Source organism: Cuculus canorus, chromosome 1 (genome assembly GCF_017976375.1).
Source record: "Cuculus canorus isolate bCucCan1 chromosome 1, bCucCan1.pri, whole genome shotgun sequence".
Taxonomy (NCBI): Eukaryota; Metazoa; Chordata; class Aves; order Cuculiformes; family Cuculidae; genus Cuculus; species Cuculus canorus.
The window spans coordinates 192,324,210-192,351,051 of record NC_071401.1 but is presented as its reverse complement, the minus strand read 5'-3'; the positions used below and the strand labels follow the sequence as shown (position 1 = coordinate 192,351,051).

At 40.8% G+C, this 26,842-nt stretch overlaps 2 protein-coding genes across 3 annotated transcripts in view; one reads left to right on the top strand and one right to left on the bottom strand.

Annotated features, from left to right (window-relative positions):
* Positions 1–11,088, bottom strand: part of C1H12orf40 (chromosome 1 C12orf40 homolog) — a 32,641-nt gene extending 21,553 nt beyond the window's left edge. For both annotated transcript variants that reach the window (XM_054057050.1, XM_054057049.1), the window contains exon 1: positions 10,821–11,088. The gene's annotated coding sequence lies outside the window, so the exon portion shown is untranslated. The remainder of the gene's footprint in view (positions 1–10,820) is intronic.
* A 603-nt stretch (positions 11,089–11,691) lies between these two features.
* Positions 11,692–26,842, top strand: part of ABCD2 (ATP binding cassette subfamily D member 2) — a 39,158-nt gene continuing 24,007 nt past the window's right edge. Inside the window, exons 1-6 of the mRNA XM_009557292.2 lie at positions 11,692–12,892; positions 14,254–14,434; positions 18,146–18,267; positions 21,299–21,467; positions 24,821–24,915; positions 26,260–26,405. Of these exons, the coding sequence (XP_009555587.2) occupies positions 11,993–12,892; positions 14,254–14,434; positions 18,146–18,267; positions 21,299–21,467; positions 24,821–24,915; positions 26,260–26,405 (1,613 nt within the window). The 5' untranslated portion in view covers positions 11,692–11,992. The remainder of the gene's footprint in view (positions 12,893–14,253; positions 14,435–18,145; positions 18,268–21,298; positions 21,468–24,820; positions 24,916–26,259; positions 26,406–26,842) is intronic.

Here is a 26,842-nt window from a genome sequence, read left to right as displayed (position 1 = left end):
TTCTATGATTCTATGATTATTTGCCATTGGCTAAATGATTGCCGTACTCCTACATACTGCCTTTTCTTACAGACAGAACAGTATGACAGGCATTTAGGACAAAGATAAGATTGTGGGTCTTTTTCTTTCAAACTGAAGCTCTTCCTTCACCCTGCTCCACATAGGCAACATTCAGAAACCTTATTTTGCTGGGAAGACTTACAGATGGGTAAGGTATGATTTTAATTTGATTCTGCATAGAGTCAGGGTGATTAAAAAGCTGTGTTTAACAAAGCTACTTTAAAATGGCAGACAAAATGGGTGGGTTTTAAATTTCTAGTATACAAGCAGATGGCACAGCACCTAAAAAACCTAAATATAACTCATGTTTTTAACATTACAACTCAGTTGGTGATTATTTTACTATCTCAGTGAATCTCAATAAATCTACACCATTTTTCCCCAAATGGTAATCACTGCCATTCCTAAGAGCATGACGAAAGGCCAGGTGAGACATTCAGCCCAAATGTGACCCACGATGGTGTGAGAAGGGCACCTGCATCTCCTCAGTCTAGTTCAGGAGGGGACACTGGTGCTGTCACATCCACCATGGCTGTGTGAGGGGACATTGGGCTGTCACCTCATGTCTGTCTGAGGAGACACGGGGCTGTCACACACACCCATGTCTGTGTGAGGGGATACTGGGCTGTCACACCCCATGTGTGTCTGAGGGGACACTGGGCTGTCACCCCCACCCCCCCCCCCATGTCTGTCTGAGGGCACACTGGGCTGTCACCTCCATGGCTGTCTGAGGGGACACTGGGCTGTCACCCCCATGTCTGTCTGAGGGCACACTGGGCTGTCACCTCCATGGCTGTCTGAGGGACACTGGGCTGTCACCTCCATGTCTGTCTGAGGGCACACTGGGCTGTCACCTCCATGGCTGTCTGAGGGCACACTGGGCTGTCACCTCCATGGCTGTCTGAGGGGCACACTGGGTTGTCACCCCCATGTCTGTCTGAAGGCACACTGGGCTGTCACCTCCATGGCTGTCTGAGGGGACACTGGGCTGTCACCTCCATGGCTGTCTGAGGGCACACTGGGCTGTCACCTCCGTGGCTGTCTGAGGGACACTTTTGGTACGCAGACATTTCTGGGAGCCTTTGAAAAGTTTCGCTCACCGGCTGCCGCCAACCCAGTTCATTTTCCGCCGCTGAGGACGGCGGGCGGTGCTGGGGTGGAGAGGGAGGCGATGGCCACCACAGGGTCACAGCTCCTGCCTCCTCCCCGCCGGGAGCGCCAGGACAGCGGCTGCCCCCGCGCCGCCCAGTGCTGCCCGAGGGCGGAGAGGGGAGCGCGGCAGGAGGAGCATCCACAGAGACAAATGATCCCGAGTGGATCAAATTCCCAGCTGCTGGAGCGGGGACACAGCTGTTGGTGCTTTGCCTTTCAGCCAGCTTTTCCCTGCTACGATCACCATAACTTTTAGGGCAAGAGAGAAGCAGCTTCCTCCCCAACCTGCTCTTCCTACTACTCTTCCTCGGGTAGTTTAGGCCCAGAGGAGGGGATCAGCGAGCATTTTCTCTTAGTCAGCACCTTGGCCCTTGGAGCTGCCCGATGAGCCTTTGAGTGCAAATGGCAAGAACCCCTCCATGAGGGAGGCAGAGCTGCGGGCCCTCCCCGATGCTCCCTGTGCTCTTGGGGAGTCTCTCCCTTCCCAGTGACTCGCTGCCATCCTTGTAGCAAGGGAAGGCACTCATTTACAAAACAACCATTAAATTTTTACGTAAAGCCCTTCCTGAAGTGTTTCCTTAGTAAGTTGTCTTTAGCCTAATGTTTTTCAGAGTACCAGGGCTCGACTGCCATTAGTACACCGATGTGGAGAGTGCTCAGAGCAGATATCAGGAGCTGAATATTAAAAATTACCCAGCATTTTATCTAATACTTTAAGTTTCACTAGGGTAATCACAGATTTCACAGCTAGAAGATTCTAGAAGTGAAAGAATCTGATATTTCTCTAACATATCAGCAATTAAACTGATTAAACTCATCAGACAGAATGTTTTATGATTGTGATGTTCCCTGTATTTCTGATTAGTATGCATAATTGCTTCCTGTAACAGCATTAGATTAAAATCTTCATTGTAAAATATATCTATATTTGAATCGTGCCTCTGCAGCTAATATGACGGACAGAAAGATTCTTTAATTCATTTCTTCACTTAAAATAATCCTTTCTATTTTGTTTGCCTTTCCATCTGGTGTAAATGTTTAACTTGCTAATACTATGTCTAAAAGGCAGTTTCAAGCATGACATAACCCAATCCCTTGTATTTTGTTTTTCTAAGGTAATATTGATATAGTCTGTACACCCTTAATGGTATTCTTCATGGGATTACCTGGATTTAAAGGGAAAGACTGCACTTATCTTTATGTTTAATTTATTGAATTTGTGGGTAGCAGTAGCTTGTAGAATCTAGAAAAAGAGACACAGCAGCTTCACTCAATTATTTTCAATATTAAAAAACCTCCTCTCCTCAAATTGTTTTCTGGTGATAAAGTTGAAATACCTTTCAAACTGTCATAAAATAAAGAATCAGTTTTTCTTTACCGAAGGCAGAATAAACATGGATGTAAGACTTGAGATGCTGATGAGTCTGGATTTCCAGTGTCTAAATATTGCACCTTGACTGTTGACTCTTGAAAACTTTGAAATAATTGATTAGAATTTTTGAGTGATGTTATAATTTCAAAGAATCACAGGACATTATTATTATTAATTTTTCAAAGGTCATGAGAATTAGTTTCATGGTGCTTAGTTGCTTCTCTGTGAAGCAAAGTAAGCACAGAACAAGGCTTCCTCCTTGAGTCAGAACCTGCAGTTTAAAGAAGAAAAAAGCCTTGAAGAGTTCCCCTTTTTGTAACTTTATAACAGCCACTCTTCAGAATAACTATATCTCATGTTCCATTGTTAAGAAAGCGTTACACAGAATCTTCTTCAGAACAGTTTTCCAGCTGTTGATAAAATTACTGTTGCAGCTGTAGTCCTCTCTATTTGAATTTTCCCCTCTGACACGCTTCTTCATTATCAGATCAGCTCTAAATACACATGATGTAGCAAAGCACTGTACTGTCTATCTGATGTAAGGCTGCATTTCTCCATGAAGGCCGGTGTTGAAACACAGATCTTACAAATTTTTTGAGAAAGTCTTTGAGTAAGTCCTCACAGAAATCCTATATAATCAAATAAGGAGCGGGGTGGGGATGTCTTTTGACAGGTGACTCAGAGCATCTAAGTTAGGCTCCTATTCTACGTCCCAACACCCAGAGAGGAAGCAGCTAAGTTAGAAAACTGAAACTGCATGAAATTAAAATGTGTGTCACTGTCTGCAGTGTTATTGTACCCTGGAGATTTGAATATCTTTCTTCCCCTAAGCAACATAGTCTTTTCCCTGAGTGAACTGAGACTGCTTTTGCAAAATTTCATGTTCACTGGAGACAGTGAGAGAGAAAGAAAGATGCATTTCCAAATGATTTCTTAGTACTGACTGCAAATGGTTCTCATGTTTCTTAATTAATCTTCCACTGCAACATTACTTCCCAGCAAGTGTCCTCCTCTAATGCTCATTATAACAGAAGATTACCAAGCAGATGAATGTGTAGTAAAAAAAAGACCCTGCAGATTCTCACAGTTGGGTTTAAATATTTTACAACATTACCATTTTTTTTGGTGTTAATTTAACATATTTTAACTTTAATTTTTGCCCAAAACATTTGATCTTGATATCTAGCACTAGGTAACTAAAGTCATCTGTAGATAACTATGTAAAAGCTACACAGGAACTGAAATGCTTTTGAATCCTCTATCCAGGGTGGGAATTTCTTGTACTTTTAAATGCCAGGATACACTGATTTAGGTGCCTAAATATTGACCTAATTATCTAATGCTAAGAATGCGTGACTGAAAAATATGGGCATGTTCCAAGTGGAAGCTTTTGTTTGGCTAACCCAGTGCTTAAACTTTGTTTACAGAGTGGCATGGTCTTCTCCTAATTAATGTTCCTCTGCCTGTTTTCCTCCTCCAGAGACCAGTTGATGGAAAAATTAATACCATACTTCAGTGCTTCATAGCAACCTGGTTGATGGTTCTGCCCTAAAAGAGTTCTTTTTAAATAGGCGGCTGTGATATTGCAAAGTCACGATTGAGCCTGAGAAGGTTTAAAACAGAAGACAAACTTGTTTCAAAAACAAAGTTTCCCCCTTTAAAAATAGTTCCTCTTGAAAGACAGAACTCTCAATTAATTTCATAAAAAGTCCTTCCTTCCTTCATCTTTAAAGGGGATAAGTCTTTTTTTTGTTTACTCTAAGGGCATTAATTCAAAAAATTCTAGGAACTGCAGAAAGCCCATGGATTTTTATATTTTAACACAAAACACTAATCATCGGCCAAATGTCTAAAGAAAAAGACCGTGGGCTTCCTTACGCTTTTGTATAAGGAATTAGCACTAGATTAGAAAAATGACAGTAAGTTGCTGTATGAGATGAGTAGCACCCATTTGGTATGATAGCCCAGTTTAAATACCTATAACATATACTGAAATCAATGAACACTCATCTATTCAATAGAAAATCAGTTTTGTCCTTGCCATGTCGGACATAGTGTGATAAGAGACCACCTTTTCTTGTTGTTTCGCCTGGTAAGCGCTCCTTGCCGAGCTGGATTAACTTCATTAGATTTGAAGTTAGGAGTGAGCATAAATGGAAAGAGATGATGCCATTAGATCAAAGACTAGACAGTAGAGAGGCTAAATAGCAAATTCCAAGCATAGTGAACCAGCCACCTCAGAGAAAAGCACATAACCTACACGAGCTGAAAGTCAAAGTTGGGAAGAACATAGGTTTGGATCTTCATGTCAAACCACCAGTCAGAACAGTACCACAGACAACAGTATATTGACACGTTGCTATATGAAGCAGAGATTATATTCTTAGATGGTATTATCTAGATGGAATTATTTTTCACAGAATGAGCCCTCAAAACAGCTTGCAGTCTGTCTTATGCAGAACAACGCAAAAGATCTGGTTCAGAATCTCACACTGGAACCCTCCTCTTTATAAAAACAATATTTCTACAAAGAGAAGCAAAGACCAAAGAATTTTCTATAGTTGTGCTAAAGTCCAATAAGGGAACAATGTGAGGCTTGTTAAAAACAAATTGGGAGAGGGAGCTAAAAGAATTAGATCTTTACTTGTGGCTAGGAGACAGATGAAGGACTTGAAGCAGAGAGACAGACTAAACTGCAGCATAAAGCTACACTGCATTCAAAAGAAGATAGAAGAAAGGAACATGAATTTTTGTAAACATAAAAATACAATTAGATAGGCCAAAACTAATTTAGGAAACAAGCAGGCAAAAGAACCAAACTACTAAATAATTCTTCTTACATGTTAACCAGAAGTAAAAGCCTGCTAGAAAGTCTACAGGGCCAGTTGATGACCAAGGTACAACAGAGTGCTCAGTGGCGTCATGGATGTTACAGAAATTATCAAGTAAGAGTTTTGCATCAGTATTCACTGATGAGGAAACTGGGGAGAACTTTATGCAGGAATCCTTACTGGGGAACTCAGCAGAGGATCTGTCCAAAGAGGAAAAAAATCCCCGATGAGGTCAAAATGACCTTATCAAGATAGAATGAACACTAGCATAGCATCCAGACTAAATGATATTCATTGAAGAGTTCTCTCACACAGCAGTGTGTAATCAGACACTTCAACCTTACTTGGTTTTGGAGACTAGAAGACAGCAAATGTGACACAATTAAAAAAAAAAAAATTCTGTGGCAATCCAAAAAGCCTACTTCTGTATCAAAAAAAAAAAAATAACAGGAACTATAATATAGGCCAGTATGTGAAGAGCCAGCATGATTTCTGTATGCTGCCTCATGCTTGTGAAGAAAAAAAGTGATTGCTGTAGTATTGAATGGATTCAATTAAGGCTGTTGACATCTTATACAGAAGGTTTTAAGGAAACTCATGATATAAAAGGGAAGGCCCTGACATTGGTTAAAATACAAGAAAGAGTGGAGAGAATATTTAGTTCTTGCATCCATGCACCCAGGGGCTAGTGAGGATATCATGAGTGGTATGGAAAAGCCGGGAGGCAAGGTGGGAGAGAGCGAGCTTTATTGCTCAATGCCTCTTTCAGAAGAGGCAGAGGTGGCCATAAAGTGCAACTTGGGGGATCTAGGGTCAAAACAAGCAGAAAGGAGAGATTCTTCACATACAGACTGGAAGATCTGAGGAACTGCTTGCTAAATGATGTTATTGTTTATGTACGAGTTTACATGAGTTCAAGAGACTGGACAAGCACTTGTAAGACTGGAATATTTCATAGAAAAAACTCTCAGTCTCATGGAATTTTTAGAGCTGAAGATGGCCAAAGGTTGGGAGTGTATAAAAGCTACAGCAGGAGAGGTAGCATCACACGTAATTCCAAATCTTATTCTTCCTTGGGCATCTGCTTATTCTTAATATTTAGAAATCTCCCAAATAAGAATTAATCATTAGATTCCAGTAAATTATATTTTTGCTGTCTTACCTAGCTGCAACCCCTCAAATAGATTCTTGAGGCATGACAAAAGGATGGCAGCAGATCTCCTGTTTGGGGTATATGACTAGGAAAGATTATTTTTGTGAGTTTATTCCTGCCTGCACTTTTGCAGAACAGAGCACTGGCTCCGCTGCAGTGCCATTATAACATTGCTAATTGATGCCAGCTACATGATTTTACCACTTATATCTATACTACTGCAGTTGGCACATAGATTAAGTGTTTACAATGCATTTGAGCAGAGGATTAATAAAGAAATGTTACCATTTTCTTCAGAACAGAAGCTCTTACAGCTTTAATGCAAAAAACCCTGAAAAACATAACACATTTGAGACTTCCGAAGGCATAAAATAGACACATGCTTTCTATAACTGCATTTTTCTGCAACTGGGCTGAGTTGAGTTTTCTATATGAAATAAGAAATTAATTTAACAACACAAATATGTCTTAAAAATCCACATATTTAAGTTTTTAAGTAGTAAAGCATAAACATTAAAAGTATAATCCTTTGTCTGAGCAGTTCACAGTGGTTGGAGCAGCTGACACTGACCTTCTCTATCCTCGGCCTTTTCCCTCTCTCTCTGTGAAGGGAAAACAACTTATTTACACTTCTTTCTAGAGATGTATTCTGTCTAGAATCACGCTGTTCTCAGAAGTCAGAACTGTTTCTGATCGTCTGCTATTGATTGTACTGGCAGCTAGACTAATTAAAAATCCTGTATGGATAAAATCTTATAACCTATAAGACATGCAGGATTTAAATTCGAAGAACACAGAATAAGGGGAAGAGGACTATCGGTGCAGGAATGTCCCCCATTTACACCATCTCTGTGGTACCTACGCTCTGGAGCCAAACAACAGAACAGGACCTTCCCATTTTCTCTCTCCTCTCTATCCTCTTTCTGTAGCCCATCTCTGCCTAGCCTGAGTATCATACAGCCTCATTACGAACAAAATAGTTGGTACCAAGTGCCTGGCAGGATCAGGTAAGCATCCCACACTCACACTTCTTCAAGGAGCTTCCACATCTGTCACCTTAAAAGTGAAGCTTCTTGACTGGCTTAGGCCTCCAGATCCTAAATGAATTACAGTGTCTGGATATTCTCCTGCAGTGCACGATTACAGCCAATAGCTTCTCTAAACCAGGTAGAATAGACAGACAAGTTCTGTGCTATGAATTTTAAATCAAAGGTCAGATACTTATCACTCTTCTCTGATGAAAACGTCTATTTGTCACTGATTTGCCTTGATGTTGCAAACTAATTCTGTGGCTGTCGTTGTGTACTTACATAAGTGATTACATTAATGTCAATATAAACTTTGGAAGTCCTTCAGAGTAAGATATTTACTTGAATAAGGGCTTTTACGGTCACTCTGATGAATTTGGCTCAAATCAAGGCCTACTATTCCCACCCCGGTATGTTAAATACGCAGCTCAAAATCAAATAAAAAACCAGAAACTCCTAGCTCACCATATTACAGTGCATCATATTTTAAAAATGATTTTCAGTTCAGTATTAATACATAACTGAAAACAACGGGCACTGTGTGGATTTGTATTTTACATTTCACATATGCTTCTTCCACTTATAAACAATTACGTACTTCATGCATAATATATACATATTTAAATGTTAAATATCTCAAATAGCAGTGATACAAAAGGCATAATTTATATTTATCTTCTCAGTAGTTTTATTTTTTATTTCGTATATGTTTATGGCACAGTGGATAACTCTGTAAGCAGTGAGAGTGAGGAAATTCTAGTTTCCTGCAAAGACTGGTGTTACAGCCCCTGGACTCTGTGTTAGGAGCATAAAAGGCATGAGGCAAGCAGCCTTCTGCTTCCAGAACTGTACATTTTACTTTTTCAAATGTTCATAGAATTGCGGACTCATAGAATCATTTGGTTGAAAAAGACCTTTGAGGTCATAGAGTCCAACCATACCTGTCCAATACTAACCACATCCCTGAACACTTCAGCTCATCTTTCAAATACCTCCAGGGACTCAACCACTCAACCACTTCCCTGGGCAGCCTGTTCCAGTGCCCGATAACCCTTTCAGTGAAGAAATTTTTCCTGATGTCCAATCTGAACCTCCCCTGGCATAACTTGAGGCTGTAAGGGTTTAAAAAATGATCATTGAGTGAAAGCTGACTGATACCTCTCACACAACCTGCGTGTTCCAAGCCCACCATCTCCATGACAACCATAAAATTGTGCAAGGACAAAGTGCTGGGGTGAGAGCCAGTGGGCATAAAAGAGAGGAGAAAAAAAGAGGCATCAGTGTTGTCATGATTTCACTTGAGTTCCTACATGTCCAAACATTCATGGAGTTCAGTTAGCCTGATATTCATTGTTTCCATATCTGCTTGATGGATGTATCCAAGCAGAAATCATTTCTATAGACAGCGATGCTGTTACTTCAGTCATCCAAGCACTTTTTGGGTAATAAACAATTTCATTTTTGTAGTTAGGAGCAGAATTATGGCATTCTGCTATGCTGGAATATTGACTTAAAATAGTAAAAAATTATTACAGCATATTAAATCATTATAAAAATAAGCTCCTTTTACCCTTCTTCTTCAGTTATTGGTTCCTATATTCAGAAAATTCACACAAGTTATTTCAATGTGTTTGATGAAAAATAACCATATGACTTAAAACCAGTCACTTGGCACTAAAAAAAAAAAAACGTATCTGGTTCTCCTTGAGGGAGGATAACCCCAAAATATTCTGGTTCTATTACCAACATTTCCCCTATCCCACAGCCTCAGGTACTTGTACTTACTTGATTGCACTTAACTTCACAAGTTTATTACAATAAAGTCAGTAGAAATGGTGGAGGCAACAGAGCACTGAACAGTGCATTCTTATTACTGCAGCTTTGGTAATTATTTTTCCAGCAATACTGAGAAATTTTATTATGACTAAATATAATAAAATTGCTGCCTTCACCACTGAAAAAGAAAATCTACCACCTAAGGCCACGTTCCACAGAGAGGAGTTTGTGCATGGACTACAGAGCAGGACCACGGCACAGCAAAAATGTCAAGGCAGCAAGAGCAGAAGAAAGGGTGTATTTAACACAACAGTTTAGGCTTTTCCCCATACTTGCCAAAGAAGAAAATACATTGCTTTTATTGACTGAAACACTGCATGGTCAGATTTGCATTACTTAAATGCCCCCACGGATCTGACTGTGGTGTGTATGAACTTACCACCAAGTCACCAAAAGCTTTAGTCCTCCAGCTGCTTGTGAAATGAAAGGTCAGCCCAGGCAGAACTGAAAGAGATCTGTGAACTCTCCCCTTGGTAAGAAAATGCTAGAGTAATGGAATATTGCAAATAACTGTGGTTTGGCAAGATCTGAGAGTATGCTGTGATACACACAAGCCAGAAAGGGAAGTATCCAACTGGAGATAGTGTGTAAAAAATAACGAACTCTAAGCTAAGCAATTTCTTAGCCAGCTTGTCTTGTCAGCGTCTTTGTATGCTGAAAAACCTATTTTACTGACCAGTCTGTAGTTCACTACAGTAATCTGCAGTGAAGCCAGGCCTGTTCAGTGACTCAAAGTTGGCTGTACTGCTCTAGCTCTGATTTTGACATTTCCCCAGCTTTATTTTGAGCTGTGTATTAAAAAAAAAAACCCACCAACTACAAGAACCTCCACCCAGATCTCTACCCTGGCCCCACTGGCAGAAAGTCTAATAAGCCTCAAGATTACCCCACATCTTCTCTATGTGACTTTCCAACATCCAATTGTGGACACAATTTGTGCAAACTCCTAGGAAGAAGTGAGAAATAGATTTTATTTGGTCTTGTCTTGCCAGTCTTGGCTTACTGGGCTTTTTGGAACGCAACTGGGTAAGCACTGCCTGATTTTTAAAAGCAAAGCACTTGCTCTCTCAAATCAAAGATATTATTTCTTTATCCTGAAGCTTTTGTTGCTGTCCAAGTTTATAACAGTGATGTGACTTAACTCTGCGTATGCTGAGCTACAGCGAGGTAGATGCCCTCATCCTCACTCCCAAGGGAAGGTTGCGCTCCTCAGCTGTCCTGCAAACGCCTGACAGCACATTTGTCAAACCTACTGTAACACACCCACCCCTGGAATTAATGCTTCAACACATACCAGCTGATGAAGTTACTGTATTCTTAATTTTCAAAGTGTGAAAGGATCCTAAGTATTTTTAAGTGCCTCCTCCCTGTAATTTCAAATACAATACCTTTTCCAAACAAGCGAAGAGGTAGGAATAAGAGATTAGGGCGAGAGAAAAACGCAGCAGCAAGACAGCTGCCTCCTCAGACAATTCTTTTGTGCTACTTTAGCCTGGTTTTGCCGCAGGGAGGGGATCGGTCGGGGGTGTTTCTGTCCCACGGCGCTTCGACAGCACTATTCCAGTTCCCTTTTGACGAGAGGGCAGGGAATCATTCGCGCTTGTTCTGCAGCCGCTGCCCCGGCCCCGCAGCCCCCGCCGACCCGCACCGGGAGGACTCGGCCGGCGGACGCGGCGCCGCAGCTGCTGCCGGGCCCGGCGCTGCCCGCTGCCGCCCCCCCGCCGCTGCCGGGCCCGGGGGCGGCGCCTGCTCCGCGGGGCAGGCGGAAGGAAAGGGCAGCGCAGCCTCGGGCGAGCCGGGCCACACCGGGCCGAGCGCCGCGGCCCCGCGGGGCAGAGGGACCGAGCGCTAGGAGGATCAGCAGGGCAGAGGGACCGAGAGCCGGGAGTTAAGCGGTGTAGCCAGGAGCGAGTGCCTAGGGATCAGCGGGGCCGAGAGCCGGGAATTAAGAGGTGCAGAGGACCGAGAACCGGGGGAATCAGCGATTCAGAGGACCGAGAACCGGGGGATCGGCGGTGCAGCCGGGCCCGAGAGCCGGATGCAGCGGGACCGAGCGCCCAAGGGATCGGCGGTGTAGAGGACTGAAAACCGGCGATCAGCGGCAACGGGAGCCGGGGGATCAGCAGTGCAGAGGACTGAGAGGCGTGGGAATCATCGGGCCGGAGAACCGGGAATTAATCGGAGCAGCGGGACTGGGCGCTCGGGGATCAGTGGGACGAGAACCGGGATATCAGCGGTGCAGCCGGGCCCGAGAGCCGGGGATTAGTCGGAACAGCGGGACCGGGAGCCGGGGGAGCAGCGGCACAGCGGGCCTGGGCGCCGGGAATTAATCGGAGCAGCGGGACCGGGAGCCGCTGCCCAGCCGGGGCCGCCCCGCGCGGCGCAGCCAATGCGCTCCGGCGGGGCGGGCTACGCGGCGCCCGGTTCCGTTGTGCAACGCGCCATGCTTTGAAGGCGCCCGTCAGCGGCGGAGGCAGGGCTCATTCGGCGTCTGCCGCGGCGGGGCGGCCCCATGCGGAGCCGGGGGGGGCGGCCGCGGCGCTAGGAGCGGCGGGGCAGGATGACCCCTATGCTGCGAGCGGCGGCGCGGCGGGTGCCGTGGGGCCGGGCGGGCGCGGCCAAGCGCGCTGCATGTCTGCTGGCCGCCGCCTATGGGCTCCGCGTCCTCTACCCCATCCTCCGGCGGCGCGGGGGGCGGGCGGGCGCCCAGGGCGGCTCGCAGGATGCCGAGGCGGTCCGCGGCAGAGCCGCCCCGGCCGTCAACGCGGAATTCTTCAAACAGCTGCTGGAACTTCGCAAGCTGTTCTTCCCCAAGCTGGTGAGCCCCGAGCTGGGCTTGCTCTGCCTTCACTCGGTCGCTCTGGTTTCTAGGACTTTCCTGTCCATCTACGTGGCCGCCCTCGATGGGAAGATAGTGAAAAGCATCGTGGAGAAACAGCCCAGGAGCTTCGTCTTCAAGTTAATCAAATGGCTGATGATCGCGATCCCGGCCACTTTCGTGAACAGCACCATCCGGTACCTGGAGTGCAAGCTGGCCCTCGCCTTCCGCACGCGCCTGGTGGATCGCGCCTACGAGACCTACTTTGCCAACCAGACCTACTACAGGGTGATCAGCATGGACGGGCGGCTGGCCAACCCTGACCAGTCCCTCACTGAGGACATCATGATGTTCTCGCAGTCTGTGGCGCATCTCTACTCCAACCTCACCAAGCCCATCCTGGATGTGGTGCTCACCTCCTACACCCTCATCCGCACGGCACGGTCCCGGGGTGCCAACCCCATCGGACCCACGGTCCTGGCGGGGCTCGTCGTCTACGCCACGGCCCGCGTGCTCAAAGCCTGCTCGCCCAAGTTTGGCAAGCTGGTGGCTGAGGAGGCACAGAAGAAGGGCTACCTGCGCTTCATGCACTCGCGCATCATCGCCAACGTTGAAGAGATTGCCTTTTACCGAGGGCACAAGGTAAGGAGGGTGCTGGGGTCGCTCCTGCAGTGCTAGACCCAATCTGTGCTTCCCCTGCTGCTCTCCCCAAGCAGTTTGAGTCCCTCTGACATTTAAACCTGTTTATAGCTAACACTTCCCCTCTCCTAGGAAAACGCTGTCTCAAAGATGTTATCTGGGGGGAGTGGACCATGGTTCTCTTGTGCTCTGACAACGTTCCTTTTTTGCAGTTGGATCCAGTGCTTTTCTAGAAAGCTAATCGCTGTTCTTGCTTTTCCTCCACCCAGTCCATTCTGCTTAACTTTTCTAGGATTTTTTTTTTTTTTTTTTTTTTTTTACTGTTTCAAGGGAAATGCTGCAGAAATAGCAACCAGGACACACCAGAAAGTCTAGGGGAAAACTCTGTGATATCACAGAGAGCACTACAACCTTTGACACTCTTTTACATAGCTAAACAAAGATGCAGTCATCAGAGTCTTAAAATAGCTTAAGTACAGTACTTCAGCAGTCACAGTTACATAAACTAATGGCTTGTTTTAACACCACCTTATTAAGGAACTATTCATATTTTTATTAGAATGAATTTTGGCGGTAATGCCTTTCAGCCATGATTTTGGAAAAACCAAACACCACAAAGTTGTTTCATGTATGGTGAAAATGAAAGCTGGAAACCAGCCTGCAGTGTTACTCTTTCAGTCCAAGCAATGATTATGTAATGTAAATGGTTTATTTTTGTAGAAGCAATTGTTCTCAAAAGCTGCCTATAGTAACGTTTTAAGTGCAGCTAAATTAAACGTTTTTTTCAGTTCCCTCATACACTTGCTTGAACTGAATGCATTATATCATAGTGACTTGCAGCTGTCTTTGACCTGTTAAACCTCTTGGGATAGTTCTCTCTTCCTCCAGACTGCTGGTAAAAACAAGAAATGCTGCTTTTCAGGGATCAGCTCTGCAGCTTTAACTCCTTGGAGATAATTGATCCCCAAGTGCTTTCCAATATGAGGAGTTTCAGTTGCTGTGAAACGCTACAGCTGCAGCTTCATTAAAAGGATGTGGAATCAATATTAGTTTGTTCGTTAGAATCAGCTGTTGTAACTGCCTTGTATGTTGTTCCTGTATGTATCCGATATATTAAAAAAGCTGAAAACCTGCTAATATGCTATTCAGGGATGATGGTGTAAAGAGGAACCAGGTCCACTGACTTCCATAATGCTGTGCACTTTTGCTCTAAGACTGCAGTGCTGTGAAAAAGTATCACAACAGGTGTGACACAAAAGTCTTTGCTCTGGGTGCCCAAGCATTTCATGCATGTACGTGAACCTATGTTGTATGAGATGTACGTCTTTGTTGCATTGTATAAATGTTTTATTTTTCCATTGTAGGTAGAAATGAAACAGCTGCAGAAAAGCTACAAGGCTTTGGCAGATCAAATGAATCTCATTTTGTCCAAACGTTTATGGTACATCATGATAGAACAGTTCCTGATGAAGTATGTCTGGAGTAGCTGTGGTATGATTATGGTCGCTGTGCCCATCATCACTGCAACAGGATTTGCAGATGGAGGTAATATAATTTTTTACTTAATTTCTAAATGTTTCTTTGAAGGTATGTCCTCAGAAAACTGTACTTGCCCTGAATGCTATTCATGTTATTCAGACTTTATTTCAACATCTGTCTCTTGTGTGTACCTTTCAAGTATAGCAAGTTAGCTGAGGAAAGAGCAATACAAAATATTCAATTTTGAATGTGAGCCTGATAAACAGCATGAATTCAGGACTTGGAGGATTCTGATGTCACATGGTTATAGTGACATATATATTGTGGTCCTTATGCACTAGCCACTGTTGGGATGGCAGTCTGGTTTTTGTAACATCTCCTGCTACTTCACAAAATAATAGTATTAACTTTCCAAGAGTGTTTGTCTCCTCCTTCCATAAACCATAGTGCAATTATAAGTAATTATTCTCCTTTGTGTTGACCTATTAAAAAACACTGTTTTCCTTTGATTCCCTGGGAGAAGAACAGGTGAAATTCAGATTCCAGGGTTGGATGGTACCATTTTTTACATCCTGTCACAGCTTTCCAGGAAGTGAAAGGGGTCTCAAGTAGTGTTGCTATTGCAGATGCTATAAAAAAAGAGAAAGACTAGGAGGAATAGTGAAGAACAAGTGAGAAGTTTGCCTCAACGGGTTTCCTTATGCACAATCAGAACTGTAGAATATATTGCGAATTCCATGGGATTCTTTAAGCACAGATCCTACAATGTCTGTAGAAGGATCAGTTCTGAGGCCGGTATGCTTAATCAGGGATGAGTGAATTCTTTTCCCTGCAGGTCTCAGTAATTATTTTTCAAATTGGGGCTGTCCAACTGGACAAGCTTGGTTCGGCTTGGTTCATGTGGGTACATGGCTGGGTGTTCAGCTGTCTGAGCTGCTGTCCATCACGGGATCGGCAGAGCTTTATATCGTGACAATGGCCGGCATCCTGGTAGCAGATTCAAAAATATCAGGAGGTCATATTCCAAACAGAAGAGTTTGTACAAAGACATTTGACCCCCCAGTGGAGGTGATCAGAACAACAGAAAAAGTGATAAAAGTCTTTCTGCTAAGATATGAATGAGTGTAGTCAAGAAAAAGATTGTTTAAATACACATTGTAAATATCTCCCTGGTATTACAGCATGAATAAAAAAACCCTCATATTCATGCAAACTAAATAACATTCCTGCTACTCATGAGTATTCTTTTGAGAAATACTTTCAAATGTGGAAGAAAAGATGCAGCGATGATTCGTCCTGTAAAGCAGAAAAATATTTGCCAAAACATTAAAGCATGAGGCTATTTTGGAGATTTGGGGCATATCATAATGATGGATTACAAACATAACACTGACAAATCAACACAGCCAAGGCCAGTTTGAAGTACAACAGGTACTTGAAGAATCAAGCAGACCTAAACATCCCATTTAGTGTTAGATTCTGTGTGAAACAGAGACAGCCTGTCTACCCTATTACAGTGTGACACCTCTTCAAACACAAGAGGCTAGCTGTATGAAAAATGGTTTGGACGAAAAGTTTAAGAAAAGTAATCTTGGTGGGTTAGGCCTGTAATGTAAGAACTTGTGTTTTGGAATGGTGAAATGCTCCTAAATTGTATATAATTTTAACTTTTCAAATAACCCTACAAGTATGCCTAAAATGACTGATGCAGTGGTTTGTAGAGATGAGCTAGCCTAGGTGCTGGGAGCAGCTGTCAGTAAGTTCTGCATTTACATAGGTAAATTAATAATGCACAATAGTAAATTCTGCATTTACATGCAATGCAGCATTAGTGCAGTTAACCCAGACCTGATTCCTAAATGCTTTAATTTTAGTGGTTCTGCGTAGAATGGACTGCATGGGCTATAATCCAAACAAGATCAGCAAAAATTGTTTCTCTGAAACAAATTTCCATTTAGTTTCTAATGAACTAATGGAATTCTCTCTGTCCCCTAAGTTTATGCTTCTTGTAGTGTAAAAGACTTTTTAAAATAAATGAGAACTAGAAGAGGAAGAGTTCTGTAATCTTGCCCTTTGCAAAAGGTTTTGTGTTTTCATTTGTGTTTTTTTTAAAAGCATGCTTCTCACTGTGTCTCACGTGGCTGGGTTACATACAGCGAGTTGACAGCGTATCAGTGATAAATCTTCAGAACTTTCAGCTTAAATTATGCATCTCAATTAATTAAAATTGTTTTTAAAAGTATCTGATGCCAGAAAGAGTAACATATAGATGGTGTGTGTGTGTGTGTGTGTGTGTGTGTGTATATATATATATGCAAAATTTTAATGTTAGTATTTTAAAAAATTTTTTCCTAAATTGTCCATAGTGTATTTCAGCAATTCAGATGTAATTAAATCTGGCTACTTTTATGTAAATGAAACAAAAACATTTAGATTTAACTAATAAAGGTAGAAAGATATGCCTGGCTTTGGTACTGGGTGTAGGTTTCTAGACAATAGATTTCTAGAACTGGATGTTGTCAGGGAGGTGGGACAGTTACCAAGTGAAAAATAGTTTGTTATAGTTTTGCATTCCTTGACTTAGCCAGTAAAATTTACAGTCGCATCACACCTGCAGGGAATTCCTCCTAGATGTTCTTGACCGTAAACATTGCAAACATCACAGAGGGTGTTAATACCTGTTGCTAATACAGGAGTTGCCGCACTTATTATCCTACCTAGGCTGATGCCTAGCAGCAGCTCAACATAAAAAAGAAATTTTAGAAAAACTTTAGAAACTTAAGGGAAGAAATCTATCCAGACCCTGTTCTGCAACAGATGTATGCAATATATAAAGATTATATATAAAGTTAAGTGATGTAGAAAACCCTTGAGACTTCTAAATCTTGAAAAAACCTTGCGAAAAACCTTGAAGAGTGGTTTACTTCATGTTGTTGTCTTCTTTTTTATGGATGCAACTATTAGCACTGAAACAAAATTCACTTCTTTTTAAATCTTGCTTCCTTCAAGAAGCAAACTTTGCAAGTTGACTATGCTGTGTAAATCTGTAGGTCACATGGTAGCAAGAGTATATATAGATATGTTAAATGTAAACGTTTGTTTCTCACGTATCTTCTATGATTTCTGCTGTTTCCTCCTTGCCTGTTGCTCCTGACATGTTCTTATGAGACAACTCCTTTCTCTGGAGCAGGAGTTTTTTTGCTAATAGGATGCAGTATCGTAAAGCATCACAACTTTGTTCTGGTGTCAGATGAAGAGAGAAACTGCATTGTAGGAGAAACGATGCCTCTGAGAATAAAAGAGCTTATTGCATTCTTATAGCAATGTAATCATGTTGTCAGATTTCCTTGAGATGAATGTTTCCTTTTACATGAAGTTAGTAAATGAGTAAGGCTGAAAATGAATATTGCAAAAGTAGCAAAAATGCTATTAAAAATTTGTTTCAGGTCATTGCTTAGGTTTTACTTTATTGTAATTTGAACAAATTAGGTTCAATAATGATATATTGAAAGGAAAACTGTCGATGTAGACAAGTACTATAAAAGAATAGGATGTTTTGCAAAAGAAGATTAATTCCTTATACTCCAACTTATTCTTTGTTACCAAGCTATCTGTGCTAGTTATATTCACCAACGATTTTCAAAAGGTTGTCTTTGTAGTATTAACTTCTCCTTATTTTAAAAGCTGTTCTATAATGGCTCATGTTCTAATCATAGTTTAATTTGTAGGCATAATTTTCAGAAGAATGTTTTAACAGAAGACTTTTTTTACTTTTAGAACTGGAAGATGGCCAGAAACAGGCAATGGTTAGTGAAAGAACAGAAGCTTTTACTACATCACGAAACCTGCTGATCTCTGGTGCAGATGCTATTGAAAGGATTATGTCCTCATACAAAGAGGTACTGTATGCCAGTCATGCAAAACAGAAAAGAAAAAAGTAAACCAGAATTTAAATTCCATATAAACTGTAAAAATTTACACAGTTTTTAAGGCAAATTCTATTGCAACTAAATCCACAAAGATCTTTGAACTAACAGTTTGATCTTTAGAGTTGAGTCCACAAAGAGTTTAAAGTGCACAGCTGACAGTATGGTATAAGACATAAATGTGTAAATGTCATTTCTAATACCTGTGTTCGGGTGCTATCAGAGAGCAATAGAAGTTCCTAGAATGGGAGTGACAAAAGTTCAAATTCCACTTCTCTTTGGAGCATGGACGTGAACTCAGGTTGTGTGTCTCCAACATATTGACAATTCCAACAGAAGAGCCCCATATTTTGTGTAAGATACAAAGAGAACTGAATACTTATTTCCTGGCCACGAAAACTGTAGAGCTCTTTTCAGTATCTTGTGAACCTGTTAAATTGTAAGCAGTTTTGCAAGGTAGAGAAATTTTAGCAGGAGGAAATCCATCTTGGGACAGCAGATAGTCTAGAAGTACAGGATGTTAATCTGGAAGATCAGAAATGTTGTTTCAGGTCCTTACCCAAATTTCAGTAAAGATGAGCTTTTATCTTTAGTCTTTCTTGGGGATTTATCTAGTTGCTGGCTGTTAAGCAGAAGTGAGGTGGCACTGTTATTCACCTGAACGTTTCCTTCTGAATGTTGGTTCTGTGTTTAATTGCTTTTTGCTCATCCCTTTGGTGAGGACACCTTTTCCCAGTGCAGTGCAAGGAGGCATGCATTCATTAGCTAGGCAGCTAATGAAAGACTATGGATTCCATTACTTGGAATCCAGTCATAACAGCTACAGCTTTGTAAATTGTTGGAAGAGGAGTAGTTTGGCACCTTAAGCTATGGACTCTGACGAAGCTGGACTCTGTGGGTTTTTTTTTTCAGAAGGAGTTCTTCTAATGGGCTGTGATTTTGATTTGTACTCCTTGAACTGTTCCCCTGGTTGGCCTCTGCTCCAAAGATACTGCCAGATAACCTGTTATACACTGATGTGATTTCTGGTTTATTTTCAACATTTAAGTAATTTATATAATGCACATGGGGACTTCAAACATTGTGAGTTTAGTTTTTGGAAACAGAAATACCCAGAAAGTAGTAGGAACAACTAAACAAACTCATTTTGTTTATAATGTGATGAGATTTTAATCCAGACCACATGAGATCAAAGACCAGTTCTATGAATTCTCATCTTAATTTTACATTTATACTTCTCTTTGAGAGACACTGCAGTACTTCAACCACATCAGCATTCCCATTTCATGATTCAGGCAGTTTCCAAAAAAAGGATGGTGTACTTAATCCACTTCAAGTGGCGGTGAAGTTCCAGTTCTTGCTCACTTGATCCACCAAAGCAATCTCCTTCTAGTCAATGTAATTTAGTGTTCAGATGAGGTGTGCTCAACTTCTCTTTGCAGGTCAGTAGTTTACATGATAGTATTTTGTGGTTTTACAAAACAAGTTTGTTGGGTTGTGGTTCAGAATCTTAGTAGAAGTTGTGTTTCTTCTGGGGCACAGTTGGTACAAGTTTCATTCATTGCATGCAGGATTCTCTCTGTCAAATGCCACGGCCTACACTGTGTGGAGTGCTCAGTCCTGGCACAAGCTCCTGCTGAAACTGCTGAAAGACTCTAGTGTGGAGAATGATGTTACAGCTCTTATGTGCTGTGTGCTGCCTCCTGCCTCAAGTGCTGTTAGCCCAATACATTTCACAGCTGTTAAGATGATTACCAATAGTGCAGATCAATGTACAGTTGGTGGAGTTGAAGCATGGAGTGATTACTCTTTTTAAACTGAGGTTTTAGAAATGTTGTGTACTTGTTAAGCTCCAGTGGAGTTATGGCCACGTGGCCAGAACTAGCTCTCACTTCTGAATCTGATACACATAGTGAAATTTAAAGAGGATTTTATATTGGAATTATGTACAGCCATATCAGGAGAACTCAGTCATGGGGCATATGTGTTTAACCACAGCAAGCTAGTGATTTTATAATGGTGAACTCATTTTCTTGCTATTCTTGTCTTGCTCTCTGCTTTTAGTATGAAATTTCACCCTTTTAAAACCACCTAATAATACAATTAGGATAAGAAGCCCAGCTTTAATTCTTTCCTGCCAGCAGATGGAGGCAGTTCTTTGGGAGCTCTTGGTGGTGTAGCTGTCAACAAACAGGAATAACAACATTCATATTATATCATATATATATATATATAAATAAAACATTCATATATAGCAACATATCAAGACCAGAGATCTGTTGTTTCTGTCTTCACCAGGTGGAAATTATGACATAAGGGCCAAAAGGAAAAAAAAGGAGGAAACCTTTTAAGAGACCTCATCTTAAAAATGCCCAGTTCTAATCTAAGGTCTCAGATTTAGCTCTGGTAGTCTAAGATGCAGTTGACAGAAGAGCAGTTTCTTTTTTGTAGTTTATTTTCGATTAGGATGCTGCTGCCTGTTTTATGTAGAAAAGCACACTTTTCTCACAGGAGGTTTCAGGAATACAATGATGTAAATATAAATAATTATAGGTGCTAATTTTTCTCACTCCTGTGGTCCTTTATTTTGCTGGCAAATGCAGAGATTTTGTTTTTCTCTTGTATGATAGGCTCTCTGTTTTCAGATATGCTAATAGTTATTCTCTGCTGATCGAAGACTCTACTGATCCATGGAAAAGAGCAGTCTCTGCAACCTTGTCATTTACTGGAGCAATCATAGCTTACATTGGCTGAAATCCATCCCCCTCAAACTTCCTCGCTTTGCTGGCTGGTGGGAGCTGTGGGTGGCGTATGAGTTAGCACAGAATCTCAAGTAAGGAAAATTAGTAGGTGTCAAAAGATGCATCATTAGTCCCTCCAGAGTAACATTTGATGAAACACTGACTGAGAATAGCTGGGATTGTTTTTCATGGATCTTTGACCAAATATTTCATTTGTGGAATTTGTGAAGTGCAACTGAAATGAGGCATTTATTATTTCTCAGGTTACTGAGCTAGCAGGCTACACTGCCCGTGTCTACAACATGTTTTCAGTCTTTGATGAGGTCAGAAGAGGCATCTACAAAAGAACTGCTGTTATTCAAGGGTCTGAAAACAACAGCAAGAATGAAGATAAGGTAGAATTACACATTGATGGGCCCTTAGAAATCAAAGGTAATTCATATTTGTTTGTATTTCCTTGTGCGTGTGGGAACAGAGGTTTTGTTTCTAGAAACAAATCAGCCTGTCAGCCTTAATACCCCAGAGACCATGCTGCCTTCTATTTTAACCTTGTGCTGTTTTGTAACTCTGTCCTTATGCAGTGCTTCTCTAATACATAAAATTTCTCAAATGCTTTTTGTGAAAACTTTGAGCTGAAAAGGCATTTCAACTATACGATTATAGGTGGTGGTGGTGACAGCATTATTATTCTCACACAGACGGTGTCCGCTTTACTCAGACAATATTTTTCAGAAAATGGAGACTGTAACATTTTCATCTTCAAACATCACAGTATTTTGTTTGAGATAGGAGGGCAAGACAGATTGTAGTTTTTAACAAAAATGCTACTATGTTTTCAGCAACTAAAAATCAGCCTGTGCTCATTTTTTCATTACTTAGTGGGAATTTTTAGCTGAAAATGGGCTGACAACTTTACCCTTTCTCTTACCTCCCAAATGATCTGATCAATATATACCTTCTCCCTCCTGTCCCAACCCTGTATCTTTCTAGTGCCTCTTTCCTTCTGTCTCCACTCTCCCCAGAGCATTTTCTGTGTACATTAATTTCTTATTGTGCTCCATTGCATGCCACTTCTCTTCATTTTGCATTCAGCTTCACTCTGAGGTACTTACTGGCAGCTTTTGCAATGGACTTCTCCCAGTTCCCCCAGCAGGCCCCTTCTGCTTCTCTCCTCTGTGGTGTTGAAAACCCTTATTCCCTCTCTTTGGCCTCTGGAAACTTAAACCTCTGTAGGGTTGAAGGCACCACAGCGCTGTTGATGAAATAACTTCTTTCAGCGATTTCAACTGTGCTGCCCTTCAGCACAGATTTCTCAAAGGTCCTCTGACAAGGTTATTCATAACAATCTGATGCAGCAAGGTGGATAGCTGTGGAGATAGCTGATATCTTAATCTTGTAGAACCTGATAATATTTGGCTGACAGAAGAAATGGCATTTTATAACTGTTACATTTCGTAATGTACAAGAGAAAAGGGTTGTAGTTCTTGGAGCAAGAAAGTAATTTTGAGGCTCTTTTTAGATAACTGTGCTTTAAAAACAAACCCAAACACAGTTCAGACATGAAAGCATGCTGTTTGTGTTCCTGTTTGGTCTAGTACACTTATACTCCACTCCTTTTTTTGATGCAGCCTTTTCCCAAGATTTGATTTCACTACAGTAGCACATTTCATGCAGCCTGAATTCCTCCTAAGGCACAGTGACTAGCGTTCACTCCGAGTGGTTGTAGACTCTCAGAGGCAGCCAGCCAATACCAGACATTGTGCACAAGGACTTAAGTAGCATTTAGGCCAAATGAATCTAGGCCACAAGCTCCACACTTTTTATGACAAGTCCCATTGTAATGCTGTTTTTCCTACTTTCGTTTGGTCTTGATGCTTCAGAAATCCCTGCAGAATGGATTTGTATGTGGGTAAAAGTACATCTGCTTACATATGTGTATGTCTGCATTGTTAGAAAAGAAAAATATTAATATTCAGCTTCCACGAAGGCTCTTTGAACACATACTACTTATTTCCTTTTGAATCATCCAATATAAGTTTATGTAACTAAGAGATGTCTGGTTTGCGCCTTGCTTTTACTGTTGTCAAGAAGAGCTTTGTCAAAATATGAAAATTATTAGAATATTTTTAATACATAATAAAATTACCACGTACATAGTGTTTTTAATAATTCAGAATTTTAGAGTTGAAATATAGTTCTGTACACTTTGTACAAATATTGTCAAATTGTATTTCTGATTACATATAAATATGCTTTAAAAGCATGCTAAAGTTGCAATCAAACACTGCAAAGTTAGGGAATGAGAATTAAATTTACTTTGCACTTACGTAGCTTACTATTTTTTATCATACATTTTAACTAGAGTTTTCTCAGTTGTGTTCAAGTGCTTCAATGAATTTTGCAGAATTTGCTTGGAATTGTGAAGGACAATTTTCTGTGGAGGTATAGTGAGATGAATGCCAACTCCTTCATAAGTATTCGTATGGTTGGTGTGACTTTGTATGACTCTTATTCACAAAAGTATGTTTTTGCTAAATTTATTATAATTTTTGTAAACCCATGAAAAATCATGTGCCTGTGTGGTCTGGTTGATCTCCCAGCTGTGTATCAGGTGCCTTCAAAGGAGTCTGAAGGCAGGGGAGCCTCAGTGTGATAAGACTGCTATCAATTTTTTTTTTTTTTTTTAACAGCAAAACATTATTTTGTTTTCCATAATCTCGTCTTGGACAGCACACAACTGTTTTAAATAAAATCTATTTTAGGAGAAGAAAGAATGGTTGGACTGATACATGGCACAGAAATTTTTGCCCAAGTTGTTATAGTTTGGCACAGTTAGTGTGCCAAAGAGCCTCTTAATGGAAAATGTAAAACTAACCCTAACTGAAGGAAACACTACCAGATCCTTTTATAGTAAACTCAACTTTTCCTTAGTCCCATTCTTCTTTGTTCGGATTAGTCTAAGTTATAAAATAAGCAGACTTCTTATACAAAGAGAAATCTCTTTCCTTTATGTCTTGTCTTTAAAGGTAATTCCTTATATTTGTCTAGGAGCCCAGCTGTTTCGGTTCTGTTAGAGACGCTCATTAACAGGCAACTGAGAAGTTAGTGTTGGTTTCATTTTTTTTTTACTGTTTCCATGAGAATTTGTTCAAAATCCCTGTGTTACAGAGTATCCAAATGTCCTATTGTATGTAGATTTAAATTTGCCAGGAATCCAAATAGTAAGTGTATCTTCTGGTGTGAAAAGTTATATGGGTTTTGCAAATACTTACAAGACACGTTTGCAGTGTGTATAGCTTCAAAAAGAGATGGAAGCAAACCATTAAATGTTTTCATCTCCACTCTTGTTGCTGGAAGAGACTGAACTGGGCACTGAGCTTCAGAGCTGGTAGTGGAAGTAGATTCTACTTTCTAATTAAATCCTCAGGAGAAGGTAAACTGGTCTGCCTGTGGCTCAGGCTGTCTTTGAACTTTTTTACTAGTTAATATTGACCATCTGTTCAAAATAAAATACAGCAAATACAAGTAGGATGTGAATAAATGTCTTTATAGTGCATTATATTTATAATCAAAATTAGTATTCGTTGCACTCTCTTGGAAGCTCCTGACAGTGTCTTTCTGACTAGCTGAGACTTATTATTCAGATTTTCCACTAGGAGAACCTGGAGCGTATAAAAGAGTTGTTCAAAACTCGCTAATTGTTATGTTTCAGCCATGCACAGACACTTCCGCGTATCATCGCTTAATGGACGTTTTCACAAACTGATTTTTTTTTTTTCTTCTAGGGAGAGTTATTGATGTTGATCATGGAATTATTTGTGAAAACGTTCCTATTATTACTCCGAATGGTGACGTGGTGGTTTCCAGACTAAACTTCAAAGTAAGATGATATGCAAGAATCTTCTGATTGTTGCCATCCCATTAACATAAACAGCACAGAATTCATGTACCTTATATTAAGTACTTGGAGGAGCATATGGATAAAAAGGGAAATCCAGAAAGGTAGGCATAGTAGCTGAATAGAGGCAGATATATGTAGTTTATCCTGCTCAAAGAAAGAGAAGAGAGGATTTCTAGTGCTGTTGCCAGGTGAAAAAACAACTTGAGATTTTTAAATGTGTATGTGGGAGTCTGCATCCATCTTTGCTTAATTTCAGTGAAATTGGGATGCTTTACTCACATAGGTTCCTTTAAAAGTCTGACTTCACAGCAACAGTGAAAAAATTGAGTATGTAGTTTTGCTTGATCAGCATGAAGAGCAGTAATAACAGTGGACAGTGTGGTTCACAAGTCCAACTGTGGAGTTTTTATTTAGTAAAATATTGTATTGTTTTTAAAAAGCTATTCCAGATACTACGTGGTACCTGCTCACAATTATAATGGATGACCTTTAGTGAGTTACTCCCATATATATCCTGATCTTATTTTCCAGTGCAGATGTTGTTATTTTAAAAAACAGTTGAAGTTAACACAACACTAACATGAATAATTCCACCAGGTGCTTTAATTTAGCTGAAGCAGAGTGTTCCTCTTGTCACCTCTTCTGGTACAGGAATTAGCAACCAGGAGAACTGGATCCTGGCTATGGCAAAACTTACAATGCTTTCAGTGCAGGAATTTCAGATTTGTAAAATTACAACTTTATGGTCAAGGAGACAGTTGTATTTATTCATTTGGCTCAAGAGACAAAGCCATGAGAAAATAAAACGTGAATATATTTATGTAATGCATAGACAATGGCATTTTTATTTTGCAGAAATACACACCCATATACAAAGGTGATATTCAAACAAATAAAACCAGTGCATCACAGCTGAAGTAACACTGGGAATTAAGTGGGGAAGGGCAATGTGAAGTAAATTTTCTGAATCATTTGATCAGGCTCCCATAGCTTAAATTAATATTATTGATGGGCATAGCACTGCTCTGTACGCCATTAACACCTTTGGACCTAATCTGCATTAGAATAATTGATTCTGACTGTGGTGTATTGACATTGTGTTACAATCGGTGTAGTTTATAGAAATTCTAAGCTATTTTAGAAGTTATTGTCATTAATATATTATATCTAATGCCACTGAATAATTCCATAAATACGTGCAGGTAATTAATGAAATAGATTTATAATTTTATGTAAATGCTATCTAACTCCCTCTAGGAGTCTCACTGTCTTGTGCCATATATACCTCATAGCGACATCTTTGCATTTTCCTTGCTGTTGTAGGTCCAGGAGGGGATGAATCTTTTAATCACTGGACCAAATGGCTGTGGAAAGAGCTCGCTTTTCAGAATTTTAAGTGGCTTGTGGCCTGTGTATGAAGGAGTTCTCTACAAACCCCCTCCACAGCACATGTTTTATATACCACAGAGGTATGCGTTTTGCTCAAGGTGATACTTTTTTTTTTTTGTTACATGACTTTTCACCCTGCTTCTCTCAGTTTCAGTCTGTGGTATGTACAGCCAAGTGAAAAGCTGGTAAGCACAGCCTCAGCTGTGTGGAAAGTGATATAAAAAAATGATCCCTTCTGGTTGGTGATGCAAATCTGCAGTCATTGAAAAGGGCTCACGTAGACTCATGATGTTGCTTGTGTTCCCTTGGTGGCTAAAGTCCCGAGTCATTTGGATCATGGGAAGAGACTGGAGTGTGAAAGATAATTGAACTAGACCTGATAGATCTTAACTCTGATTTCACTTCAAAACCAAAGATCAGAAGAAGTGGGTGTTTTGATTCCTAAATGTTGAATAGTTCAAAATAATTTTCAAAACTTCAACTTATACACTAGAAAAACAGAATCTACTCCAATATT